The sequence below is a fragment of the Delphinapterus leucas genome, chromosome 18 (assembly GCF_059928025.1).
Source record: "Delphinapterus leucas isolate spDelLeu-1000000601 "Yukka" chromosome 18, BTC_Dleu_Yukka2, whole genome shotgun sequence".
Taxonomy (NCBI): Eukaryota; Metazoa; Chordata; class Mammalia; order Artiodactyla; family Monodontidae; genus Delphinapterus; species Delphinapterus leucas.
In genome coordinates this window covers 1,191,817-1,212,912 of record NC_143146.1, presented here as the reverse complement: position 1 = coordinate 1,212,912, position 21,096 = coordinate 1,191,817, and the positions used below count along the sequence as shown (strand labels likewise).

Sequence of the window (21,096 nt, the reverse complement as noted above, 5' to 3'; positions counted from 1 at the left end):
CAGTTCCAGCTCTTTTGTGTCCTTGTCTGCTGGCTCTGTCAGTTCCAGGTTTGCTTTGACTGACTTTTCTCCCCAGTGCAGGTGGTTTTCCTGCTTCTTTCATGTTTGATAGCTTTGATTGGATGCCAGACATTGCGAATTTTGACTTGTGTGGTAGATGCTTTTGTTTTGTTTTTCGTCTTGTTTTGTTTTTTTTGCGGTACACGGGCCTCTCACTGCTGTGGCCTCTCCCGCTGCGGAGCACAGGCTCCGGACCCGCAGGCTCAGTGGCCATGGCTCGCGGGGCCAGCCACTCCGCGGCATGTGGGATCCTCCCAGACTGGGGCACGAACCCACGTCCCCTGCATCGGCAGGCGGACTCTCAACCACTGTGCCACCAGGGAAGCCCTGTATTTCTCTGAATATTCTTGAGCTTTGTTCCAGACTCGGTTAAATTATTTAGAATCAGTTTGACCTTTTAGACTGTTGCCTTTAAGCGTTGCTAGGCAGGACTAGAGCAGTGTTTCGTCCAGGGCTAATTGCCCTGCTGCTGAGACAAACCTTCCTGAATCCTCTGCCCGGCGTCCTGCTGTGTTCCTGCCTGGCTGGTGGGAAGTGTGTGAGCACCAGAGCCCAGGGTCTCTAAACTTTCGGCGGTTCCTTCCCTCACCTCGGCGATCTCCTCCCACATACGTGCTGGACAGCGCTCTGCTGAGCACTCGAATTGGACCCTGAGGTCCCCTGCCCTCGGGGCCTTCGCCCTGCAGACTTAGGCCTCAGCCCAGGACGACTGCTGTGTGGCCTGGACGCTGGATGCCAGAAGCCAGAGTGGCTGGTGCTTGTCTGTCTCCTGTCTGCCAAGGCCACGGCCTCTCAGAGCCCAGTGTGCAGTGCTTCGGAAGCTGCTGCTTCGTTTACTACTTCAGCGAAGGCTGAGTCCGCTTCCTCTACTTCGTCTGGACCCGGAGCAAGAGTCCCACCGAGTGCCCAGACTCAGAGGCTTTTGCTTTAGTGAAATATTGTGTCTTCCGGCGAGGCTTCATTATTGCTCTTTCCCTGGAGATTTGACTGTCTGGTATCAATTGCCCATCATTTTTCTTAGTAGAATGACTTTGCTGGACCTTTTACCCAGGATGTGTTTCATAATAGTCACCATAGATATTATTGTAAACAGTGTTTCCAGATGCCCTGGGTATCGTGGGTGTCGGTGTGGGTGTATGTGAGACCCTGAGGGCTAGGGCTGCTTACCCCCAAAGTGGCACCACTCATTCCAGGGCACATCTCAGGAGCGCCCATGTGGGGGGCAGTGGATGGGCTTTTGGACGCAGGTGTGCGGGCGGGTGCCTGGCCACTCAGAAGTTCCAGCAAGTCTAAGTACATCTCTGCAGAGTGAGTCGCTCACATCTTGTGGAGCGAATGGGGTGGAGATAGTAAGTGATGTCGCGGTGAAACTATCCCGGTCTCCAGTAGAGTGGACAGTGCACTGGACCTGGTGTTTCAGAATAAAGCCTGAGCTTCTGCTGAGGTGGTGTGGTATATAATTTGCCAAAGAATCTTATGTGCAAGTAACAGTTCTCACCAAAGCTGGAAAAGTTTTTTTTTGTTTGTTTTTGAGGAGGTTTTCAGGATTATTTGAGGGAGAACCTCTTGTTTTGATGTTGATCAGTTTCCCAAAAGTGGGGTCTGGCATCTATCTCCCCGTGCCAGGTCTGAGGAGGCTCGGTGGAGGGAAAGGTCACCTCCAGCCTGTCTGCACAGCCTGCCTGCAGTCTCCTGCTTTGTTTTTGTTTGGTAGAAAGGGGTGTTCAGATTACGTGAAAAAGCCGCAGTAGTTACACATCGTGCTGAGATTCATTCTCTTCTTGTAATGCGAGGAGGAGGAGATGTAGAGTGCATCCATCTTTTCTGAACTTAGACCTGAACTCTCAACTTGCTGAAGAAAGCGTATCTTGTGTGTCTTAGGTCTGTATGTTTTAGTCCTACTTGTCTCAATGAGACAACCGAAAACTGAAGACTGCATTTCGGGAATGGTTTCGGGGAAGGCTAGGTGTTGATTTCAGACTAGTTTTTTGTTTGTTTTGGTTTTGGTTTTTTTTATTACTGAAGAACAGTTGATTTCCAATGCTGTGGCAATCTCTACTGTACAGCAGTGACTCAGTTACACACATAGAGACATTCTTTTTTAAATATGCTTTTCCATTACCATTTGTCCCAAGAGATGGGATACAGTTCCCTGTGTTATACAGTAGGACCTTGTTGTTTATCCATTGTAAATGTGGTAGTTTGCATCTACCAACCCCAAACTCACAGTGCATACCTCTCCCTCCCCCCTCCCCCTCAGCAACCACAAGTCTGATCTCTATGGATTTCAGACTAGTTTTGATGCACAGAATCAAACCTGTCACAGAGAACTTGCGCTTGAGAAAAGCTGTGCTGCTGACCTTGAGTCACGGGGTAGATGTCTCCAGGAAACCCTGTGCCTGGTGAGAGCTCGGTGAAGGAGAATGGAGTGGAGTCAGGTCCTGATGGATTAATAGGGTGGTTGAAAGTGATGCAAGTGGCTGAGGAAGCCCAGAAAATGGGAAACAAGTGGACACTTTATTTGATGGACCAATTTGAGAATGTAAATTAATCAAGAGTGAATTCAATGCGTAAGTTATTCAGAAACAGAGAATATTCAGGTTCAAATATCTTAGGCCTAATAGGAAGGATTTTGTTAATTCAGCGGCTTTGGTCACTCAGCGAAATCAGTCATTTGTACGAGGGCATCACGTCCGGCATTCACAATGGGGGCCGGGAGGGTGGATGTCTTCCTGGGACACCGCCCCCCCTTCATTCTTCGTCCCACGCTCAGGACCAAGTCCTTGTCTCCTTTTTACGTTGCCCTTTCCTCGTTTCCTGTGGGTGGGATCCGCAGTGTCCTGGTGGCGGCTTCTGTGTGGTGTGCTTGTCGCGTTTACACAGGCCTGCCACCGAGTAGGGTGACCTGGGGCCTGGCTCCTCAGGAGAGTCCACAGGGGCGTGGTTCCCCGGGGGTGGGGGTGGGGGTTTGCTTTTCATTTTTCCCCTTCATTTACCTAAGTAACTCAGAGTACTTGCCCGCTCTTTCCCCTACGATTTCTCACTCTGAAACATCCCACTCTGCTCTGACGTCAGCTGTCGCCTTAGCTACTGGCACCCAAAGTGCGTAGTTGTAGGTGCCGCTTGGCTGTTTTGCTCCCTTAAGGCCCTGGCGGGGGATCCCCACTGAGGGGAGCGCCCTTGCAGGCATGGGTGTTTTGCTGGGACACTCGTCTGTCCTGAGGCAGATAAGCGTGTGTAGAGCGGGCGTGGTGGCAGGGCTGGGAGGCTGGGACCAGCGGGTGTTTCCCCTCGGCTACGCTGGTGTGAGGAAAACCTCTGTGTCCCAGTGCTAGGAGGGCCCAGGTCCTGCCGCTCCCCACTTCCAGTGCCTGGATCCAGAGGTGTGCCCGGTACCAGTGCTCGGTACCAGTGCTCGGTACCAGTGCCGGTACCAGTGCCCGGTACCAGTGCCGGTACCAGTGCCCGGTACCAGTGCCGGTACCAGTGCCCGGTACCAGTGCCGGTACCAGTGCCCGTACCAGTGCCGGTACCAGTGCCCGGTACCAGTGCCCGGTACCAGTGCCGGTACCAGTGCCGGTACCAGTGCCGGTACCGGTCACGTGAGGTGCTTCGTATACCACGAGGAGGCATTTCTAAGCGTCCAAGTGTGACTGAATCTCCTGGACGTGTTCTGGGGAGGGCCTCCTGTGTTGGGCCGCTCCTGCAGCCCCGAAGAGCCCACGGCATCCCTGCCCCCCACCCCCCACCGCAGGGAGCAAGCCGGTGACAAGGTGCCTGTAACATGAAGACGCCAGCGGTGACTCAGCAAAGACCCAAGAGGTGAGGGCGCCCCCAGCACGCCTGGGTGCCCCAGGGCTTGGCTGGTGGTTTTAAGGGGCCTCCAGATTCTCAGAAAAGAAATCTCAGTGGGCTTCACGTAAATAGTAAGCATGTGCTCAACAGGACATATATATACGAGGGAGAGTTGGCTCTAGTATTCAACCAAAAAAGTCACAACTGGGAAGAGATTGTTTTGAGGACATTGACACCTGGTTCATGAATCGAAGCATTCAGAAAATGGTTCTAAGATGTCCTTTGATGAAGGACACGTACCACTAAGCTTATCTTGATTTTTACCAAAGAAAAATGTTTTGTTTGTATATTATATTAAAAATTTACTTGGTAATAATTGTTTGTAATGATTAACTACTGGTGCAAAGGCCTTTGTTAGGAGGTTATCTTGGTTTGTTTTTTTTAAGAGAGAAAGAGACAGTGGATCTTGGACTGAATTATGAAAACATGAAGCTTTGGGGAAAGGAATTGAAGGATGTAAAAACAAAATGTGGTTGGGAATCCCTTGTTCTAAGTAAGGCAGAATGTAAGGGAAAGATATTTTTATTCTTTTAATTATTGTCATTAGTCCATATTCTCTTTGACCTTTTCGGGGTTTTTTTTGCGTTACGCGGGCCTCTCACTGTTGTGGCCTCTCCCGTTGCGGAGCACAGGCTCCAGACGCGCAGGCTCAGCGGCCATGGCTCACGGGCCCAGCCGCTCTGCGGCATGTGGGATCTTCCCAGACCAGGGCACGAACCCGCGTCCCCTGCATCGGCAGGTGGACTCTCAACCAGTGCGCCACCAGGGAAGCCCTCTTTTTGACCTTTATAAATATGCATGTGTTTTGTGTATTATATATTTCTTTACATAATTCTTTTCTTAACATCCATAAAAATTTAAGTTACCCTTTTTTCCCCTCGGGAATATAGTATTTGAGTTAAGATTCCAAAGTGTCTCTGTTCTGTGTGTCCCCCATGTATTGTAAAGTAGGCAGTAGAAAAACTACATTCTTGTTTATAACATTTTGTATTTGGATTGAATCAGATGCTGATTTTGTACATGAGATTTGAAAGACGATTTTATTAGAACTGGTACGAATATACAAGCATTATTCCTTTGATGTGGATCAAAACAGCTAATGAAAAATACTTCTGCCTCAAACCTTGTTTCTTCATTAATTTGAGGCAGATTTGGCCCGTGCTCCTTCAGCTTATTTGGGACAGAATCATCAAACTCATGAGCGTGAAAGGAACTGGAATCCTGTCGTTCTCCCCCCTCTGGAGGGTGGCCACCAGGGTCTGGAGCAGGGATTTCCGGCTCTGGTTTCACGTTGGCGATCGTCAGGGTCAACTCACACACCTTCCCGTGGCTCCACCTCAGACTAAGGAGTCATCCAGACACAGGCCCGGGGGCTCAAGCTGCTTTTGAGTCCTCGGGGGATGGTGTGCAGCCAGCTTGAGGGGCTGTTGAAGAGGGAAGCTTGCGAGCATCGTGAGCAGCCCAGCCTGGGGCGGGCCCACCTGGGGCCTGGGTGTCCTGGGGCTGCCAGCGCGGCACCGTCCCATCTGCGCTCCAGGTTCACTGTTGTTAGGGACCATTTTTGCCAAACTTCTACTGGATTCCGGTGTTGCAGCGATAATTGCCCTTGACCATGATAACTTATTTGTGGATTACGTAAGTGTGGGCATGGCTTTGTGTTACGATTCGAGCTGTTTTTACAGATAGGTTGCTTTTAAAGAACAAATTTGTCTTTCACAGTGAATAACTCATTTATCCCTTTTGTTTTCAGGCTGTTGAAAATCTTTGTTCTCACAAAGTTTCCCCAGTGCTCTACCAGCAGCTGCGCCAGGTCTGTGAAGGCCACGTCCAAGCACAAATCCTTCAGTTTAGAGAATATCCTTTTTTTGGCTTGTGAAGTTCCTATTTATTACCTAAATCTTTTGAAACTGAACATTAATAGGATAAAGAACTAATGAGTATCCTTAATATTAAAGCAGAAGCTTTATAGAGACAAATCCTTACGCTTGTGTCATATAACCCAGCGTAGCAGATGTTTTTGCTGGAGTTTTCACTGTTTAAATTACTTGGCTGATCTGATTGAAGTCAGTGTCCGTTTCTCTAGTGCATTTGGAAGCGTTTAGGAAGAGTCTGAAAAACACCTTAAGGTTGGAGTGCTGCGGTTCTTTATTCTTGTTTTTTAAAGATCTGTGTTAGTTTTCTGTGATTATAACCAATTCCCACAGAGTTGGCCGCGTGAACCAACCCCGGCCTGTTGGCCCGCGCTCTGCAGGTCGGCTCGCGCTGGGCTCAGGGGCTCTCGGCTCTGGGCCTCGCCAGCCCAGATCACGCCGGACCTTTGGTCCCGACGAAGCCTTGCCCCGGGTAGGGCCGCACCTGGCCACAGCCCCCAGGCCTCCCAGCGCCTCAGGTTGGCTGGTGTGGGCTTGACCCTGTGCAGCCTTGCTGGCCCCCGCTGGCCACGGAGACTGGTCAGGGCGCCGCCACGTGATGAGCGCCTCGGCTCAGCACTGGGCACCGGAGCTGCCGGGCCGCTGCCGACGTGGCACCTGCCTACGTATGCTTATGACGCAGACTTTTTCAGACTGTTCGCAGAAGGTCTGATACCATGGGCCATTGTAGTTGTGAGCAGTTGTAACGGTTCTTCCAGAATTACTTGTTAACCCTTCAACTATTTGGTCTTTGCTGTGACTCGCTCTGTTTCTGAGTTAGGAGCGGACCCTCGAGAAAATGAGTGAGGCGCTTGGTTGGGACCCCTGTGGCTGTGGTCAGTGGGCCCCCAGCGCCTTCCGATTTCACACGTCAGAAACGGGCTGCTGTGAGTTGCCACCTCTCTCTGTGCTCGGAATGTTGCATGGAACCTTGCAGCCGTGCCGAGCCGCGCGCCTGCTGCACCTCGGCCAAGGGGCCGCACTGAGGGGTGCCCCCATGTCTGGTGCCGTGGAGCTGAGACAGGCTGGAGCAGGGCTGAGGCCCGGGAGGCCGGGTCCTTGCCTCCGCCAGCTGCCTGCGCACCCGTCCAAAGGGAGTAACGGTGCGCCGTGCGGCTGGGTGTGAGGGTGCTGTGTGGGCCGTAGGCAGTGTAGACGTTGTGACCGTGGGGCTTCGATTAACCTGTGCACGCAGTGCCCGGGTGCTTGGCGAGGTTTTCCCTAGGATCCCGCACCAGGTGTCTTTTGCTGTAAACAGCGTCCCGAAAGTCAGGTCGTGCACATGGTGCACGGATGAGACGTGACGTACATCTCTGTGCGACCAGAAGTGACCATTGGCCCTCAGCCGTTGTCCTCCGTCTGCCCGTCCCCCGGTGCTGTTCATAGTGGCTGGCTTCCTCGCCTCTGGGACAGCATCTCCAGAGCTGCCCTTTGGGGCGGGGCCTTTGGTCCACCCCCCATCCCACGAAGCCTCAACGGGCAGTGGGGTGAAAGGGAAACGGGGAGGGGCAGGAAGAGATGGAGGCAGGGGAGTGCAGGCAGGTTCATCACAGGTAGGCAGGGAGACACGGAGGCTGGAAACCACCTGTGTGGCTTCTGAGCTTCTGCCCTTTCGGTATTCTGATCACTAAGCAACATGCCCGACTCGGAGGTGAGGAGAGCGGAAAGTAAGGGGTAAACATTGCAACAAGTAAATTGGCCGGTGTTTCTGAAGTTTTCCTTAGCAGGTCTGCACAGACTCGCTAGATAGTGTTTTATTTTTAAAGAAGATTAACACATGCTGGCAGGATCACTGCAGACAAATGGTAAGCCTGCTAACATGCTCCCTGAGTGGGCCTCAGTGCACACGCCCTCTTGGGTCTTTTCCTCCAGCCTCTGGCTCAGCTGGACGGAAGGCAGATCTGAGTAGCTGGGAGTCTGTGCCCCCTTTGCATCCAGCTGTGTTGTTTGTTTTCTTTTTAACCAAAGCGTGGCCCCATCCATCTTCCCTCAACCCCCAAGGAAGGCAGGGCCCGGTTGGGAGCTGGGATGGGGAGTTTTGTTCAGGTCAGGTGCTGCCATCCAGCTCCGACCGAGCTGGACAGTGGCTGGAGAAGAGTGGGGACGGCCTGCTCTTCTGGGGTGGGGCTGGCTGTGAGCTTGGCCTTCGGGCCGACCGCACAGGTGACTCGTGCCTGTGATTCCCCGTGGGTCTCTGAAGTTTTCCTTGATCTCAGTTTATGCCTGAGAATCAAGCCTGTATCCCAGGAGTTTACTGTAACTAGACAACCAGGCTTAGATTTAGTGGATATATTGACTCTAATTTGATTTTATATATATGAGTTTTCAGGGTGACCTGGCTGAAAATTATGTAAGTGAGAGAAGAGATAGTATCAATAGCTTCCCTAACTAGGTTGAATTCTTTGGTTTCCTGACTGAGGTGAGTAGGCGACAACGAATGAGTCTCTCTTGGGCCAGGCACCGGGGGACGGTAGAAACAGGTGAATGTGTCGGGAGGGTTCTCTCTACGTGTGTAAGCAAACCTCCACGACACAGTCTGCGGCGCTCCCTACGAGAGCCCCGGGGCCACCGCCCACCACGTGAGCCTGCAAAGTCAAGTCGAGTACACACACGTGGCTGAGAGCCTCATGCCAGTGTAACGAGCCGGAATGCTGGAAGAATTCAGCTTAGAGCATCTCCCAGTCTAAGGAGGTTTCACCACGTCAGTCAGGAAATGACTGAATTTCAAAGGCATCTTTGAGGCGAAGTGCTGTAGAATCCCTCCAGTCAGATTTTCTGGATAAAAGAGATGAAAAGCAAACACCAAGGGGAACATGTAAATTGAGGGAAAAATCAATCATGAGGGTCTTGAAGATAAAAACATCTTTTCATTGAGAAGCAATCATGTTAGATTTGAGACAGCCAGGGTTGGATGTTTTTTTGGTAAGGTACGTAAATAAGTCAGGTCCTCCTCTTGCCCTCCAGATCATGATCAGAAGTATCTTCCTGTTTCTGGATCGTACTTACGTGCTTCAGAATTCCATGCTTCCTTCCATCTGGTGAGTGTCCCCCGGTCCTGGTCTGTGGCTGAGGCTGCGGCCGACCTGTGTCTCCGATGGTTGATTTGATGACCCGTGCCCGACCGTCTGTGGCCCTCTGTGTTGGCCAGGGTCGCTGGCACACAGGCCTGCCCCTCAGTGGCTCTCGGCCCGGAAGTGTCTGTCACCATGAGGGGCAGCCGCCGAGCCGGCAGCCGCCAGTCCAGCACGTTCTCCTGTGGGCATGGAAGTGCCTTGTGAAGTCCGTTTCTGTCACCTCTTCCACCTCTGCTCTGGGAAAGGCTGGGGAGCCGGTCAGTCTCTAATGGCGCCTCCCGGTACTCTGCTGATGGGCCGGGCACAGGGCGTTGGCTTCGATCTGCTCGGGGCAGTGTGAGTCGGGAACCCTGTGCCCACGTTGCCCTGGGTCCCTGGTCCCCGACTTACAGCGTCGTCCCCGAGCAGCTCAGCCTTGGTGACAGGGCCTGTCTGTGGTCTCGCCCTCGGTCCTCCTGGCCTGTGCCCACGTGGACATTCCCTCCGATTCAGCATGCTGTGCCGTCTCGCCACCTCTAAGCCCCGTCCTGTAAAGTCGCTTCCTTTTCTAGCTTCCTGGCCATCCGTTCACTCTGACCCAGGGCAGTGCGATTTCTCCTTCTACCACCGGGAAATCGCTTGTCTTTGTGTACCGTAACCCATGCGTGGGGCGGCTGGGGCCCTCTCTCCCACGTGATCCCACGTCTCCTCTGCTCCTCTGTCCTCTCAGCCCCGACTCCTGCACGCCTCCTACTAGACACCCACGGTCCTCTGCAGGCCAGATCGTCGTTACTCAGAGACAATCAGTTTGGAAAAGCTGATGATGGCAGGAAGTCACAGCGCTCCTCCTCTGTGCGGGGCTCTGCCCTCAGGGCTTCAGCAGCTCCATGAGGGATGACCGTCCTCCAGATGGAGAAACTGAGGCAGCGCGGCTGCCGCCGCAGGACCTTCTTCTGAAGCCGCACTCTCAGCTCAGGCTCCAGCAAAGCCACCAGGACGTGCCCGCGGCTTCCTCCTCCCCCGGCGCGCCTGGGCACAGCAGCCTTCCTCTCCCCACCTCCTCCCGTCTCAGCTAGTGGGCCGCTCCCACGGACTCCGCAAAGCTCAGGCCGGGGCTCCACTGCACACCCAAGTTTCTCACGCACCGTCACAGCGATCCCTGCCGTCCTGCACGAGCACACTTTCCTCCCTGCCTGCTGCAGTGGACGGGGGCTGGTAGGCTTCACGCTCTGGGCAGTGCCTCCAGGTTAGACAGCAGGGTTACGTTATAAACTACGTTTAGACTCTGGAGCCTGACAAGCTGGGCACAGCAAGCTCCTTGTAATCTCTGCCTCAGTTTCTCCATCTGGAGGACGGTCATCCCTCATGGAGCTGCTCTAAGGATGGAGTCAGTCAGGAGGTGCTGAAGCCCTTAGGACAGAGGAGCAGAGGGGATGTGGGATCACGGAGAGGAGAGAGGGCCCCAGCCACCCCACGCGTGGGTTACGGTAAACAAAGACAAGCGATTTCCCGGTGGTAGAAGGAGAAATCGCACCACCCTGGGTCAGAGTGAACGGACGGCCAGGAAGCTAGAAAAGGAAGCGACTTTACAGGACGGGGCTTAGAGGTGGCAAGAGGGCACAGCGTGCTGAATCGGGAGAGAGCGGGCTGGGGGAGTGCGATGGACTCTGGTTTGCACCCTCAGTTCCGTCGTCCTGTGGCCAGGGCCACACAGGAGGAGCAGCTGGAGATTGGGGGCAGGGCAGGCGGAGGGTCCCAGGGCTCCCGGGCAGGACGGCGGAAGCCCGCTGACCCATGCAGGAAACAGGCAGCATTGATGAGGGAAGAAACAGAAGGAATACCAGACAATCAAGAAGGAAAATTTTTTAAAAAGAGTTCTTGACACCCAGACCAGAGAGTTAGCAAGTCAGTAGCTTGGGGGTGATATTCATAGTGTAGCTGGAGCTTCACCCAGAACTTCTAAGAAGTGAAACTAAAACAGTCTTGTCTTCTCTGTTTGTACAGGGATATGGGATTAGAACTATTCAGAAACCATATTATTAGTGATAAAATGGTTCAGACAAAGACCATCGACGGCATCCTGCTGCTGATCAAGCGGGAGCGGAGCGGGGAGGCTGTGGACCGCAGCCTGCTGCGGGGCCTGCTGGGCATGCTGTCCGACCTCCAGGTGGGCCCCGCGCGTCCTCACAGCCCGCGAGGGCGGCGCTGCACCCGGGCGACGAGGTGGCCACGACGTCGGTGTCGGAACTGACACCGTTAGGGTATTGGTGCAAGTATGGGAGGGGAATGACTCGGCTGGCACTCACCCGGAGGCGGCCGGGGCCTGGGAGCACCCTGGGCAGAGCAGGGCGGCTGGGTGGGCCCAGGCAGCTTGTCCCGGGCACAGGTCACGGCAGCCGTGCGCCCTCGACGTGGGCTGCACCAGCACTTCAGGCTGAGAGCTGGGCTTCTTCGCTGTTATTGGACGTTAACCCTGCTCATTTTTTAGGTGTATAAAGATTCATTTGAACTGAAGTTTTTGGAAGAAACTAATTGTTTATATGCTGCAGAAGGCCAAAGGTTAATGCAAGAAAGAGAGGTGAGGCAACGAAATGTTTCTGAATTGCCTTATTTCATTTTCATAGATGTGCATCTAAGTGTGATTTCTAAATGTTTGTCTCTTCACGCTGGCAAACATCTCACTGAAAATCTTCTGAAAGTTACAATCTAGTTTAAATTCCAGTGATGAGCTTCTTTGTGAGTTTATTAAGGGCTTAATTTTTTTCTCCTAATTTAGAAACCCTTCTATTGCCCCCCACCCCCAGCAAAAAAAAGCTAGTGAAATAGCTTCTAAAATACATAAAGGAGCTCAAGCTGAAACAAGAGTTTAAAAGATAATTCTTAAATATGAAAGAGAAACCTGACATGTTAAAAATTTTCATCTCTGTGAGGCATTGAAAAGATTACCCAAAAAGCCACTGGAAAAAACCATGTGTTTAGTAGTAATAAGAACCCAAAAACTTGATAGCTGGTTTCTCGGGTATCAGAGCCCAGCTCAGCAGGAAGCCCCTCGGGACCGTCACAGGAGGGGGAGTCGGAGACCGGCCTGGCTGCCGCCCCCGGGTCAGAGCCTCAGCAACCCCTGTCATGGGGCCTTTGCTGTGTAGGCAGGTGACCCTTCACCCCTGGAAACTCAGAGAGAGTGTGTTTTGAGATCTCCTGCAGCCACTCTCATTGGGGCCTCAGAGGAACAGCCTGTTGCTTGACGTTTGCCGACCCCGCCAAGCGTGGGCTGGGGGGTGCCGTGCTGCCTGCCCCCATTCCAGACGTTACCTTCAGTCTCCAGGATGGGGCTGAGGGAAGCCTCCTGCCGTGTATCTCCCTCCCCCTCCTCAGCACCCCTGCTCCTGGTACTCCGTTAATGTTTGGGCCTGAATGTACAGTCTGCTTTTTTTTCTTAAATAAGGAAAACAGTATTTCAGCTTCTTGGGTAACATGAAGGTTTTTGTTGCTGATGTGTTTAAATGTTGTGTTTGGAAGGTTCCGGAGTACCTGAACCATGTGAGTAAGCGCCTGGGGGAGGAGGGTGACCGCGTGATCACGTATCTAGACCACAGCACACAGTGAGTACCACCCCGCGCTCAGCTCCGTGACCCGCAGCGTCTTGTAACTCACTCGCTGCTCTCTGAACCCGAACGTATTCAGCTCCTGGGACAGTTTGCTTGTTGTCTGTGATTACTCAGCACTTGTAAGTCACACTGACTTGTGGCCTGTGGTGAGTTATCGTCCAAAGGGAGTGATTCAGGCTGAGATACTTGGTATCTTTTTATAGACAGTTTATAATTTATGTTATAAATGTATAATAAATTTATAGAAGTTTATGTTAATGAGGTATCGTCGAGTATAGGCAATTTCGGTTGTAAAGTTTTGTTGCACATCTGATATAGCTGTAATTTTTCCTTATAGTACTCAGTCACATTATTTTTTCTTTTAATGTTTACTTATTATATTTATCTTTGGTTGCTTCGGGTCTTAGTTGTGGTATGCAGGATCTTTTGTCGCAGCATGCGGGCTTCTCTCTAGTTGCGGTGCACGGGCTCCAGAGCACGTGGGCTCTGTAGTTATGGTGCCCGGGCTCAGTAGTTGTGGCCCACGGGCTTAGTTGCCCTGCGGCGCATGGGATCTTAGTTCCCCGACCAGGGATCGAACCCGCGCCTCCTGTGTTGGAAGGCGGATTTTTAACCACTGGACCACCAGGGAAGTAACTTGTCCCTTCTCTTTGCATCCAGTTTTTTTTTCCTCTAAACCTGAGGTCAGTGTGTGGCTAGGGAAAAGTACAAGGGCAGGTTTTGTGAGTGTCTGCGTCAGGCACATAATGTTTATTCAAGTGAGGAAGATTAGAGCAGAAACGTGAGAGACAGAAAAGAGAGATGTTTTTAAGAGGGAAAGTGCTAAAACGTGCAGAACGTGGTGACTCCCGGGGTGGGGGGAGGGGCCAGGCAGGATGAAAGAAAGGGACAGGATGCGACAGCTTGAGAACATGGAAAATAGAGGGTCATGAAGCAGAGGTGAGGCTGCTGTCAGACACCTGGCACTGGAGGTGCGGTGCCGTCGGGCCGAAGCGGGGTCCACGGGGGTGGGAGGGGGTGGGGGGGTAGAGGAGACTGTGTGCAGCGCCCGGTGGTGCCGGGCCCCTCGGCCCCTCCTCCCCGGCCTCCGGTGTGTAGATGCTGTGTTATAACTGCCCCCTCCCCAGTCTCGCTTAGGAGTGTCTGAGAGTTAAGCAGAGCAGAGGGTGGCCCCCCTCGGGTTAGGGTTTCGAGGGGCGCTGCCCGAGGTGGCTCCTGTGGTGTCGGGCGATTCAAAGGTCACAGAGTGAGAAACGGTTGTCAGAGAAGCAGGAGGGAGGTGGCGCAGGTAAGGAGCCGCAGCAGCCTATGGGCTGCGCTCCGGGCGCCCCTTCCCGCCTCGCCCGTGCACGCCGCTACCCTCGGGACGGGCGCTGCGGGTGTCTGGGCCCTCCATGCCCGGAGCCCGAGTGCCTGCCGCGCCTCCCTCTGGGGTCGCCCTGAAGTTCACCTGAGGTGGTGCGGTGAAAAATTCCTCAAAATGAAGGCCGAGGTCAATACACCTGGGAGCGAAGTGAGGGCTCTGATCTCCTAAAAGAAGAGCTGAGCGAGCGGGGTGATGGGTGAGGAGTGGCAGCTATGTGTCCTGCCTGACATTCTCGCGGCCGCTCTGAGAAGTCAGATTTTGAAGAGTGGTCCTGGGGGAAGACAGGCAGGAAGAAGTGAGGGCAGAGGGGCAGCTGTGGGTGCAGGAGGCCGTCTGTGGGACCCGGGCGGGGCAGGGTCGCGGGCAGCCCGCCCGGGTCGTCCCCAGGTGCGGTGGGCGAGGGTGCCTCCCTTCCGCTGCTGTCCGCCTCTCCCGGGGCCCTGGTGACCTGAGTCTGTGTCGGCGTCGGCGATGGCTGGGCGTGTGCTGACTTGGGCTCAGCTGCGTGGACAGGGGTCCCCGTCCTCCACAGCCGACAGGCTCTCCCCTGTACTTCCTTCCTGACACGCCTCTGTTTACTTCCCAGGAAACCACTGATTGCCTGTGTGGAGAAGCAGCTGTTAGGAGAACATTTAACAGCGATTCTGCAGAAAGGTAGGTTTTCCCAGCTCTGTGTCTCTGCACTGATTGCTCGTCCCTGATTTGCTAAGAGAGTTAGCGGAGCATTGTAAGCACGCGAGGACACTTGTTGTTGTGAGAAGACGGGCACTAAAATCATCGGAAAAATGATGGACATTAGCCCTTGAGGGGAAAATTGATTACACGCAATAGTGAAAGGCACACGTAAGAACCACGGTTTAAGCTAAAATCACGTGAAGTCCTATCCAGGCTGAGAGGTTGGTTGCGAGAGGCCCTCTGGCCGGCAGACGGCCTGGGCTGTGCTCACAGGCCCCTTCCTGTACAGGGACGTCCCTCCTGGGCACTGACCCGCAGGTGTGGACGCGCGCGGTCCGACGGGCCGGGGGCGCCCGCGGGCTGCATCCCTGCCCTGCGTGCGGCTCTGCGGCAGACGAGCTGCTGGCGCCATGGCCCCAGGACAGAGGCGGACCAGGCCAGCTCGGCACGCGGCCGACGGTGCGGTTTTGGCACCGTGCTGTTAGAGGTGATGTGCCGTTTTCACTCCACCCTCACTGTAACGAGCACAGTCTAGCCTTGCACACTTTAGTACATGGTGTTGCTTTTTATATCATTCAGTGTTGTGTTTGGAGCCACGGGATCTGTTTCAAGCTATTGGAAACCTTAAAGTCTAATTTTGGGAAGGCCCAATAGCCCCCAAATGCGTCTGGTTGGGGTCTGCTTTGCCAGATGGTAATATTATCTCTAATGAGACACTAAACGTGGGGCTTCCAAGTGAAACCAGAATGAAGCCAAAAGGAGAGAATTAGTGTTCGTGAGCATCTGCTGTACTTCATGTAAATGCCTTCTGGTCCTAGAACAGCCCCAGTTTACAGGAAAACTGATCGAGACACTAGTGCCTCAGATCACGGCCTGAAAGCCAAGGGCCAGGGTGCGAATCTGGTGTCTCCTGCTCACATCACACTGGAGCCCACACACTGGTACGTTTCCACGTGGATGGAGCCTCAATTTACTGTCCACCTGAAACAAGTGTCCTCCGATTTCATACTAGGTGTTTATTAAAAAGGAGTCACTTTTGGGGGGGGCGGGGGCGCCACGCCGTACGGCATGAGGGATCTTAGTTCTCCGACCAGGGATCGAACCCTCGTCCCCTGCAGTGGAAGCACAGGGTCTTAACCACTGGACCACCAGGGCGGTCCAAAAAGGAGTCATTTTTAGAAGAAAAGGGAACTTCAAGTAGTAGAAATTTGGATGAATCATTTCAGTGTGTTTCAAGAAAATGGTAAATTATATATATGTAAGAGTATAGTCTAAATTTTATTAAAGGCATTTTAAAAATTAAAAGCTATAATTTTTGAATTTTTAAGTCATCATTCAACATTTCAGTAGATCAGTTGTAGAATAAGTTATCTGCATCAGTAGATCAAATCGTAATTGAGAGAAATACAGACGTTTAGAGCCTTGCTCAGGGTCCGTCGGCACAGCCTACGTGTTTGTGTGTCTTTGACGTGTGGACGGTGCCTGATTCACAGCAGAAGCTGAGGCTGCAGTCACGTGACTGGCTTACAGCTTCTCCGCTCTAACCTCACTGCCTCCCCACAGTTACCAGAAAGCAGGTGGTTAGAGCGTCCTTCACGAAGCTCTTCTGGCTGTGGTGGTTTTAGAAAATCTTTGTAAATCTTTGTTAAAACCTGAAATAGTAAAGACCTAAAAAAATGCTGTCAAGCACCTCCAAGTATCTGATAAACAATACATGTTTTCCTTCCACAATTTATTATACAGGTGAATAAAATAAGTCAACTAAAACATTAGATTTGATAGCTTGTCTTAGGCAGATATACTTTCTGGCTGATGGACTGAATCAGAAGTGATTTGGGGTCATAAAGCTCCCAGGTCAGAGCGTTGGTGTGAGCGTTCTTCCGACCTTTGCTGCAGTGGCCAAATAAGGGGCCTCCGTGCGGGGAAGGAGTGGGGACTACAGCTCCCAGCGTGGTGCTCAGGGGACCAGACTCGCCTGCTGGGCTGCGTCACGGGGCCTTGCCCGCCTAGGAACCAGCCGACCCCTGGGTTTCCGCGTCCGCGGGGGCCCTGTGTGCCACGAGCCCCGGCCCAGCCTAGCTTTTGCTCGTTCCGCCATCCCGCCCGCCGTGCCGAGCTAACATTGCCGTGTGATCTCAGGGCTGGACCACCTGTTGGATGAGAACAGAGTGCCTGACCTCACTCAGATGTACCAGCTGTTCAGCCGCGTGCGGGGCGGCCAGCAGGCGCTGCTGCAGCACTGGAGCGAGTATATCAAGGTGCGTGGCCGTCGGGCGGGCTCTGCGCGGGGCCACCGTCACACACCTCCCTCCAGGCCACCCGTGCACGGGACTTCGAGGGATGAATCCCGTCCGGGTGTAAACACGTTCTAAAAGCTGCCATTTGGCCGTTTGTCGTCAGCGTAAGTATTGGGTTGGCCAAAAAGTTCCTTTGGTTTTCAAGTAGAAATAAAAGACACATTTTTCATTTTCACCAAGAACTTTATTGAACAACTTATTCACTGTTTTGTTCCACTACCTTCTGCCATTTTTCAGGCAACTTCATAATTCCGTCGTCCCAAAACTTTTTACCTTTTTCAGCGGAGAACTGTTCAGGAGCCTTTCACTGTCTTCCAGGGAATTGCATTTTTTTTCATTAAGAGAATTTTGTAAAGACTGAAATAAATGGAAATCTGAAGGTGCAATGTCTGGTGATACGGTGGATGAATCAGAACTTCCCAGCCAAGCTGTAACAGTTTTTGCCTGGTCATCATAGAAACATACGGTCTTGCGTTATCCTGATGGAAGATTATGTGTTGTTTCCTGTTGACTAATTCTGGACGCTTTTCATCGAGTGCTGCTTTCAGTTGGTCTCATTGGGAGCAGTACTTGTTGCAGTTAATCGTTTGGCTTTCCGGAAGGAGCTCATAATAGAGGACTCCCTTCCAATCCCACCCCACACACAGCATCACCTTTTTTGGATGAAGACTGGCCTTTGGCGTGGTTGGTGGTGGTCCATTTCACTTGCCCCACGATCTCTTTACTGTACAGTATCCACTCATTACTGTACAGTATCCACTTTGCATCGCCCATCACAATTTGTTTTAAAAACGGAACGTTTAAGTAGAGAATTATCTGCGGAAATACCATCAAGTAGGTTTTCTTCGCTTTACTTACGTGGAACCCAAACATCAAAGCGATTAACATAACCAAGCTGGTGCGAATGATGTTCAGTGCTTGATTTGGAGATTTTGAGTATCTTGGCTCTCTGCCCCGTGGTATAACATTGATTGTTCTCAATGAATGTCTCGATTTGATCGCTATCAACTTGAACTGGTCTACTCCACTGGAGCATCGTCCAGCGAGAAATCTCCAGCACAGAACTTCGCAAACCACTTTTGACACGTTCTATCAGTCACAGCACCTTCTCCATATACTGCACAAATCTTTTTTTGTGCTTCAGTTGCGTTTTTACCTTTCTTGAAATAATAAAGCATAATATGCCGAGAATGTTGTTTTTTCTTCCATCTTCAGTATTAAAATGGCTACACAAAGATTCACCAATTTTGATGTCTTTTTTTAAATGCACGCTGATGTGACAGCTGTCACAATACAGTCTAACAAAATTGTTTTGAATGAAGTTAAAGACAACTAAGCGCTACTAGAGCCATCTTGCAGAAGAAACTGAACGAACCTTTTGGCCAACCCGATACTAGCTGAGTTCTACAATCGAGATTTTCAAAAGTTGTTTTTGTGAATCTACTGTATAAACGTGATCTCATGCCTTTGCTCAGTGGGAACTCTCACGTATTTTGGTATGTCAGGTGGGTGTGTATGCTACTTTGTTTCCTAGAAATCCAGGATTTATTATGTAGGCGTGTGCTTGCAGGTTTCTGCGTGTGTATGCATGCATGTGCGTGTGTGTATGGTTATCAAAAGGCAACAGGAGAGATCCTTGTGGTGCTGACGGCTTGTCCTCTTGGCCATGGGTGTAGATGACACACAGGTGATGCCTGCCCAGGCGACGCACACACAGGGAGCTACAGGCGAACACCGCGACCCGTCGGGGTGGGACGGGTGGGCTGTGTCAAGGCCAGTGTCCTGGCTGGGGCGCTGCTCAGTAGCTTCCCACAGGGCACTGTCGGGGAGACGAGGCTTAGCGTGCGAGGACATCGCCCCACTGTTTCTGCTGCACGTGAATCTGTGACCGTCACAGGGAAAATTCAGCTGAGGAAAAAGATAAAGGAAATAATCAGGCCTGAAGTCGCATGTTGGTCTGCATGTGGCCAGCTTGGACACACGCATGCACGCACACATGCCCCCAGGATTTTGTGCGGTTGCATTGAGCTGAAAGGCATGAGCGACTCACGCTGGGTCAGCACTGGAGCTTTATGTTAAGAAAGGCCAGTGGAGATTTAGGGTTTTGCCGACCAGTAGTCCTGAGAGAACAGGAACAGGTGCTGAACACAGGAGTTCACCTTTGCAGTGTCCATTCTCGGCAGGAAAAGTCAGTGTGTGAACACGGTTCCGAGGGTCCACTAATGATAAGCAGTTACGCTGTGACAGCACAGTGTTTCCTCACAAAATAAAGCTGACCCTCATGTGTTGTGGTCTTATGTACATTATTTTAAAATCCTGTCAGTGTGAAAGGGTACAGAGGGAAGAGTGAGTCCCTCCTGCCCCTGCTGGTCATGCCCTGTCCCTCTCCAGAAGGTCTTTATGCCATGTCATTTGTACCTTTTCACCAGTGATCAGCCTCCATGGGCACCTTTGACGTGCAACTGTGTGTGTTTCCTGTGAAGACGTGTCTTACATTGAACCACGGTTGTGTTCAGTGTCTCTTCAGCTGGTAGTTTTTCATCAGATAGCAAACTGTTGTTGTCACGCACAGACTTTTAGTAATGTTTAAATAGCATCTTTAAATTAAAAGTACAGGCTAAAAACCAGGCTCTAAACCACCCACAGTTAGAAGTGAAGGGGAAAGAAAACTATAGTCAGGAAGTCCGAATAGGCGTATCACGTTAAGGGGGTTACTTTCTATTTGAGGAATTTATAAGTAAAAGTTTTTTTCTTCAGAAAGCAACAGACATTTCCCCAGTAATTGATCAGTTCTTCCAGAAGCAGAATTGTAACCCTAAAGCATTAGTTGCATATCCACTTAATTTTTAGAAGGTGGACTAAATTTGTGAAACTTTTGAAACTATTTAGTGTTTAACACCAGGAGTGATTAATTTATATAAAACTATCATGATTGTTTGATAGCAGGAGAAAAATTGTGTTGTATCAGAAACCTGTTGATGACTTGGGGTATGTTTTTGCAGACTTTTGGGACAACAATCGTTATCAATCCTGAAAAAGATAAAGATATGGTGCAGGACCTGCTGGATTTCAAGGACCGAGTAGACCACGTGATAGAAGTGTGCTTCCAGAGGAACGAGAAGTTCATCAACCTGATGAAGGAGTCCTTCGAATCGTTCATCAACAAGAGGCCAAACAAACCTGCAGAGCTGATTGGTAGAAACACATGCTTCTATCCTTTTCTTAACAGGGGATAAAGCAGAACTCCAGTAGATTGTTTCCCAAAGGTTCAGCCTCCATATGGGGAGGGCAGGGCACATGCCTTAACAGGACACACCTTCCCAAAAAACCACGCACACAGGTGTGTGCTTATAGGTGTATTAGATACATATGTAAGTGCGTGGTGCTTGCATAAGGGTGCATGTAGTTGTGATTTTGTAAGGAAATGGAGCTCGACATCATAAGAGAGGAAGGGACATAAAGATTTATCCTAGTTTGTACTGCTCACAGCTCCAGAGTTGTTTTTGTAAGGATGAGCCCTGATTCTCTATGTCGACTACAAGCCAGTGATTTCTGCTCAGAAACTGGATTCAGGTTTGTTACACAGGAACGTCCTGAGGCTATGAGGATAACCATCAGTCTCTAGATAACACTTAACAGGAGACGCTGTTTAGTCACTGTCGTCGTATCCTCCAGTCAGTACTAAAGTACGGTAAAATCGAATGACATCTCAGGAGATAGCATATTTTAAGATGAAACAGTTTTTAAATTATCACTTTATATAATTATTTCATGATAATACCAAAATATTTTAGGATTCACAGAATTTCATTAGTGAGTAATTTTTTTTTTTTTTTTTGAGATTGACAGGAGGCAAAGGGCAGGGAAGGTGTGATGCAGACTTGGGCTCTGTTGAGGGTTGTTGAAAATGTGTGGTGGGAACATGGGGTTCACTGTACAAGTGACTACTTCTGTGTGTGTTCAGAATATTTCATAATAAAGAATGATAAGGGGAAAACAACAAGAGGAGAAGTTTAAAGGCAATTTAATTTAGCCTTTGAACCACTTTATGGATTGCGATTTCTCTAAAGATGGTTTCAGACTCTTGGGAGCTTGGGTTCTGCCTTCCTTAAGCCAGGTCATGGTGGGTTCGTGTATCTCAGAAACAAGAAGCCCAAGCAGAACTGCTCTGTCCCTGCATTGTCAGCCCTGAGAAGAGTGCTTTCTCTTGAGAAAGTCTCACCCGGATGTATCACAGCACATCTTGAAGATGGGGTATTGCAATTTCTGGAG

At 51.2% G+C, this 21,096-nt stretch overlaps 1 protein-coding gene and 1 long non-coding RNA gene across 3 annotated transcripts in view; both read left to right on the top strand.

The window, feature by feature from the left end:
- The window catches only part of CUL4A (cullin 4A), a 45,811-nt gene that overhangs the window by 5,271 nt on the left and 19,444 nt on the right, over positions 1-21,096 (top strand). Inside the window, exons 3-11 of one of the 2 annotated variants that reach the window (XM_089899330.1) lie at positions 5,666-5,770; positions 7,562-7,630; positions 8,790-8,863; positions 10,883-11,045; positions 11,367-11,456; positions 12,398-12,480; positions 14,439-14,506; positions 16,667-16,785; positions 19,827-20,019. In XM_089899330.1, the coding sequence (XP_089755456.1) occupies positions 5,666-5,770; positions 7,562-7,630; positions 8,790-8,863; positions 10,883-11,045; positions 11,367-11,456; positions 12,398-12,480; positions 14,439-14,506; positions 16,667-16,785; positions 19,827-20,019 (964 nt within the window). Of the gene's footprint in view, positions 1-5,665; positions 5,853-7,561; positions 7,631-8,789; positions 8,864-10,882; positions 11,046-11,366; positions 11,457-12,397; positions 12,481-14,438; positions 14,507-16,666; positions 16,786-19,826; positions 20,020-21,096 lie in introns of those variants that run through there. The other variant, XM_089899331.1, reaches the window with a different exon arrangement.
- LOC149746811 (uncharacterized) lies at positions 16,800-18,061 on the top strand. Its single transcript, XR_016388628.1, has 2 exons — positions 16,800-16,928; positions 17,062-18,061. It is a non-coding gene; the product is annotated as an uncharacterized LOC149746811 (long non-coding RNA).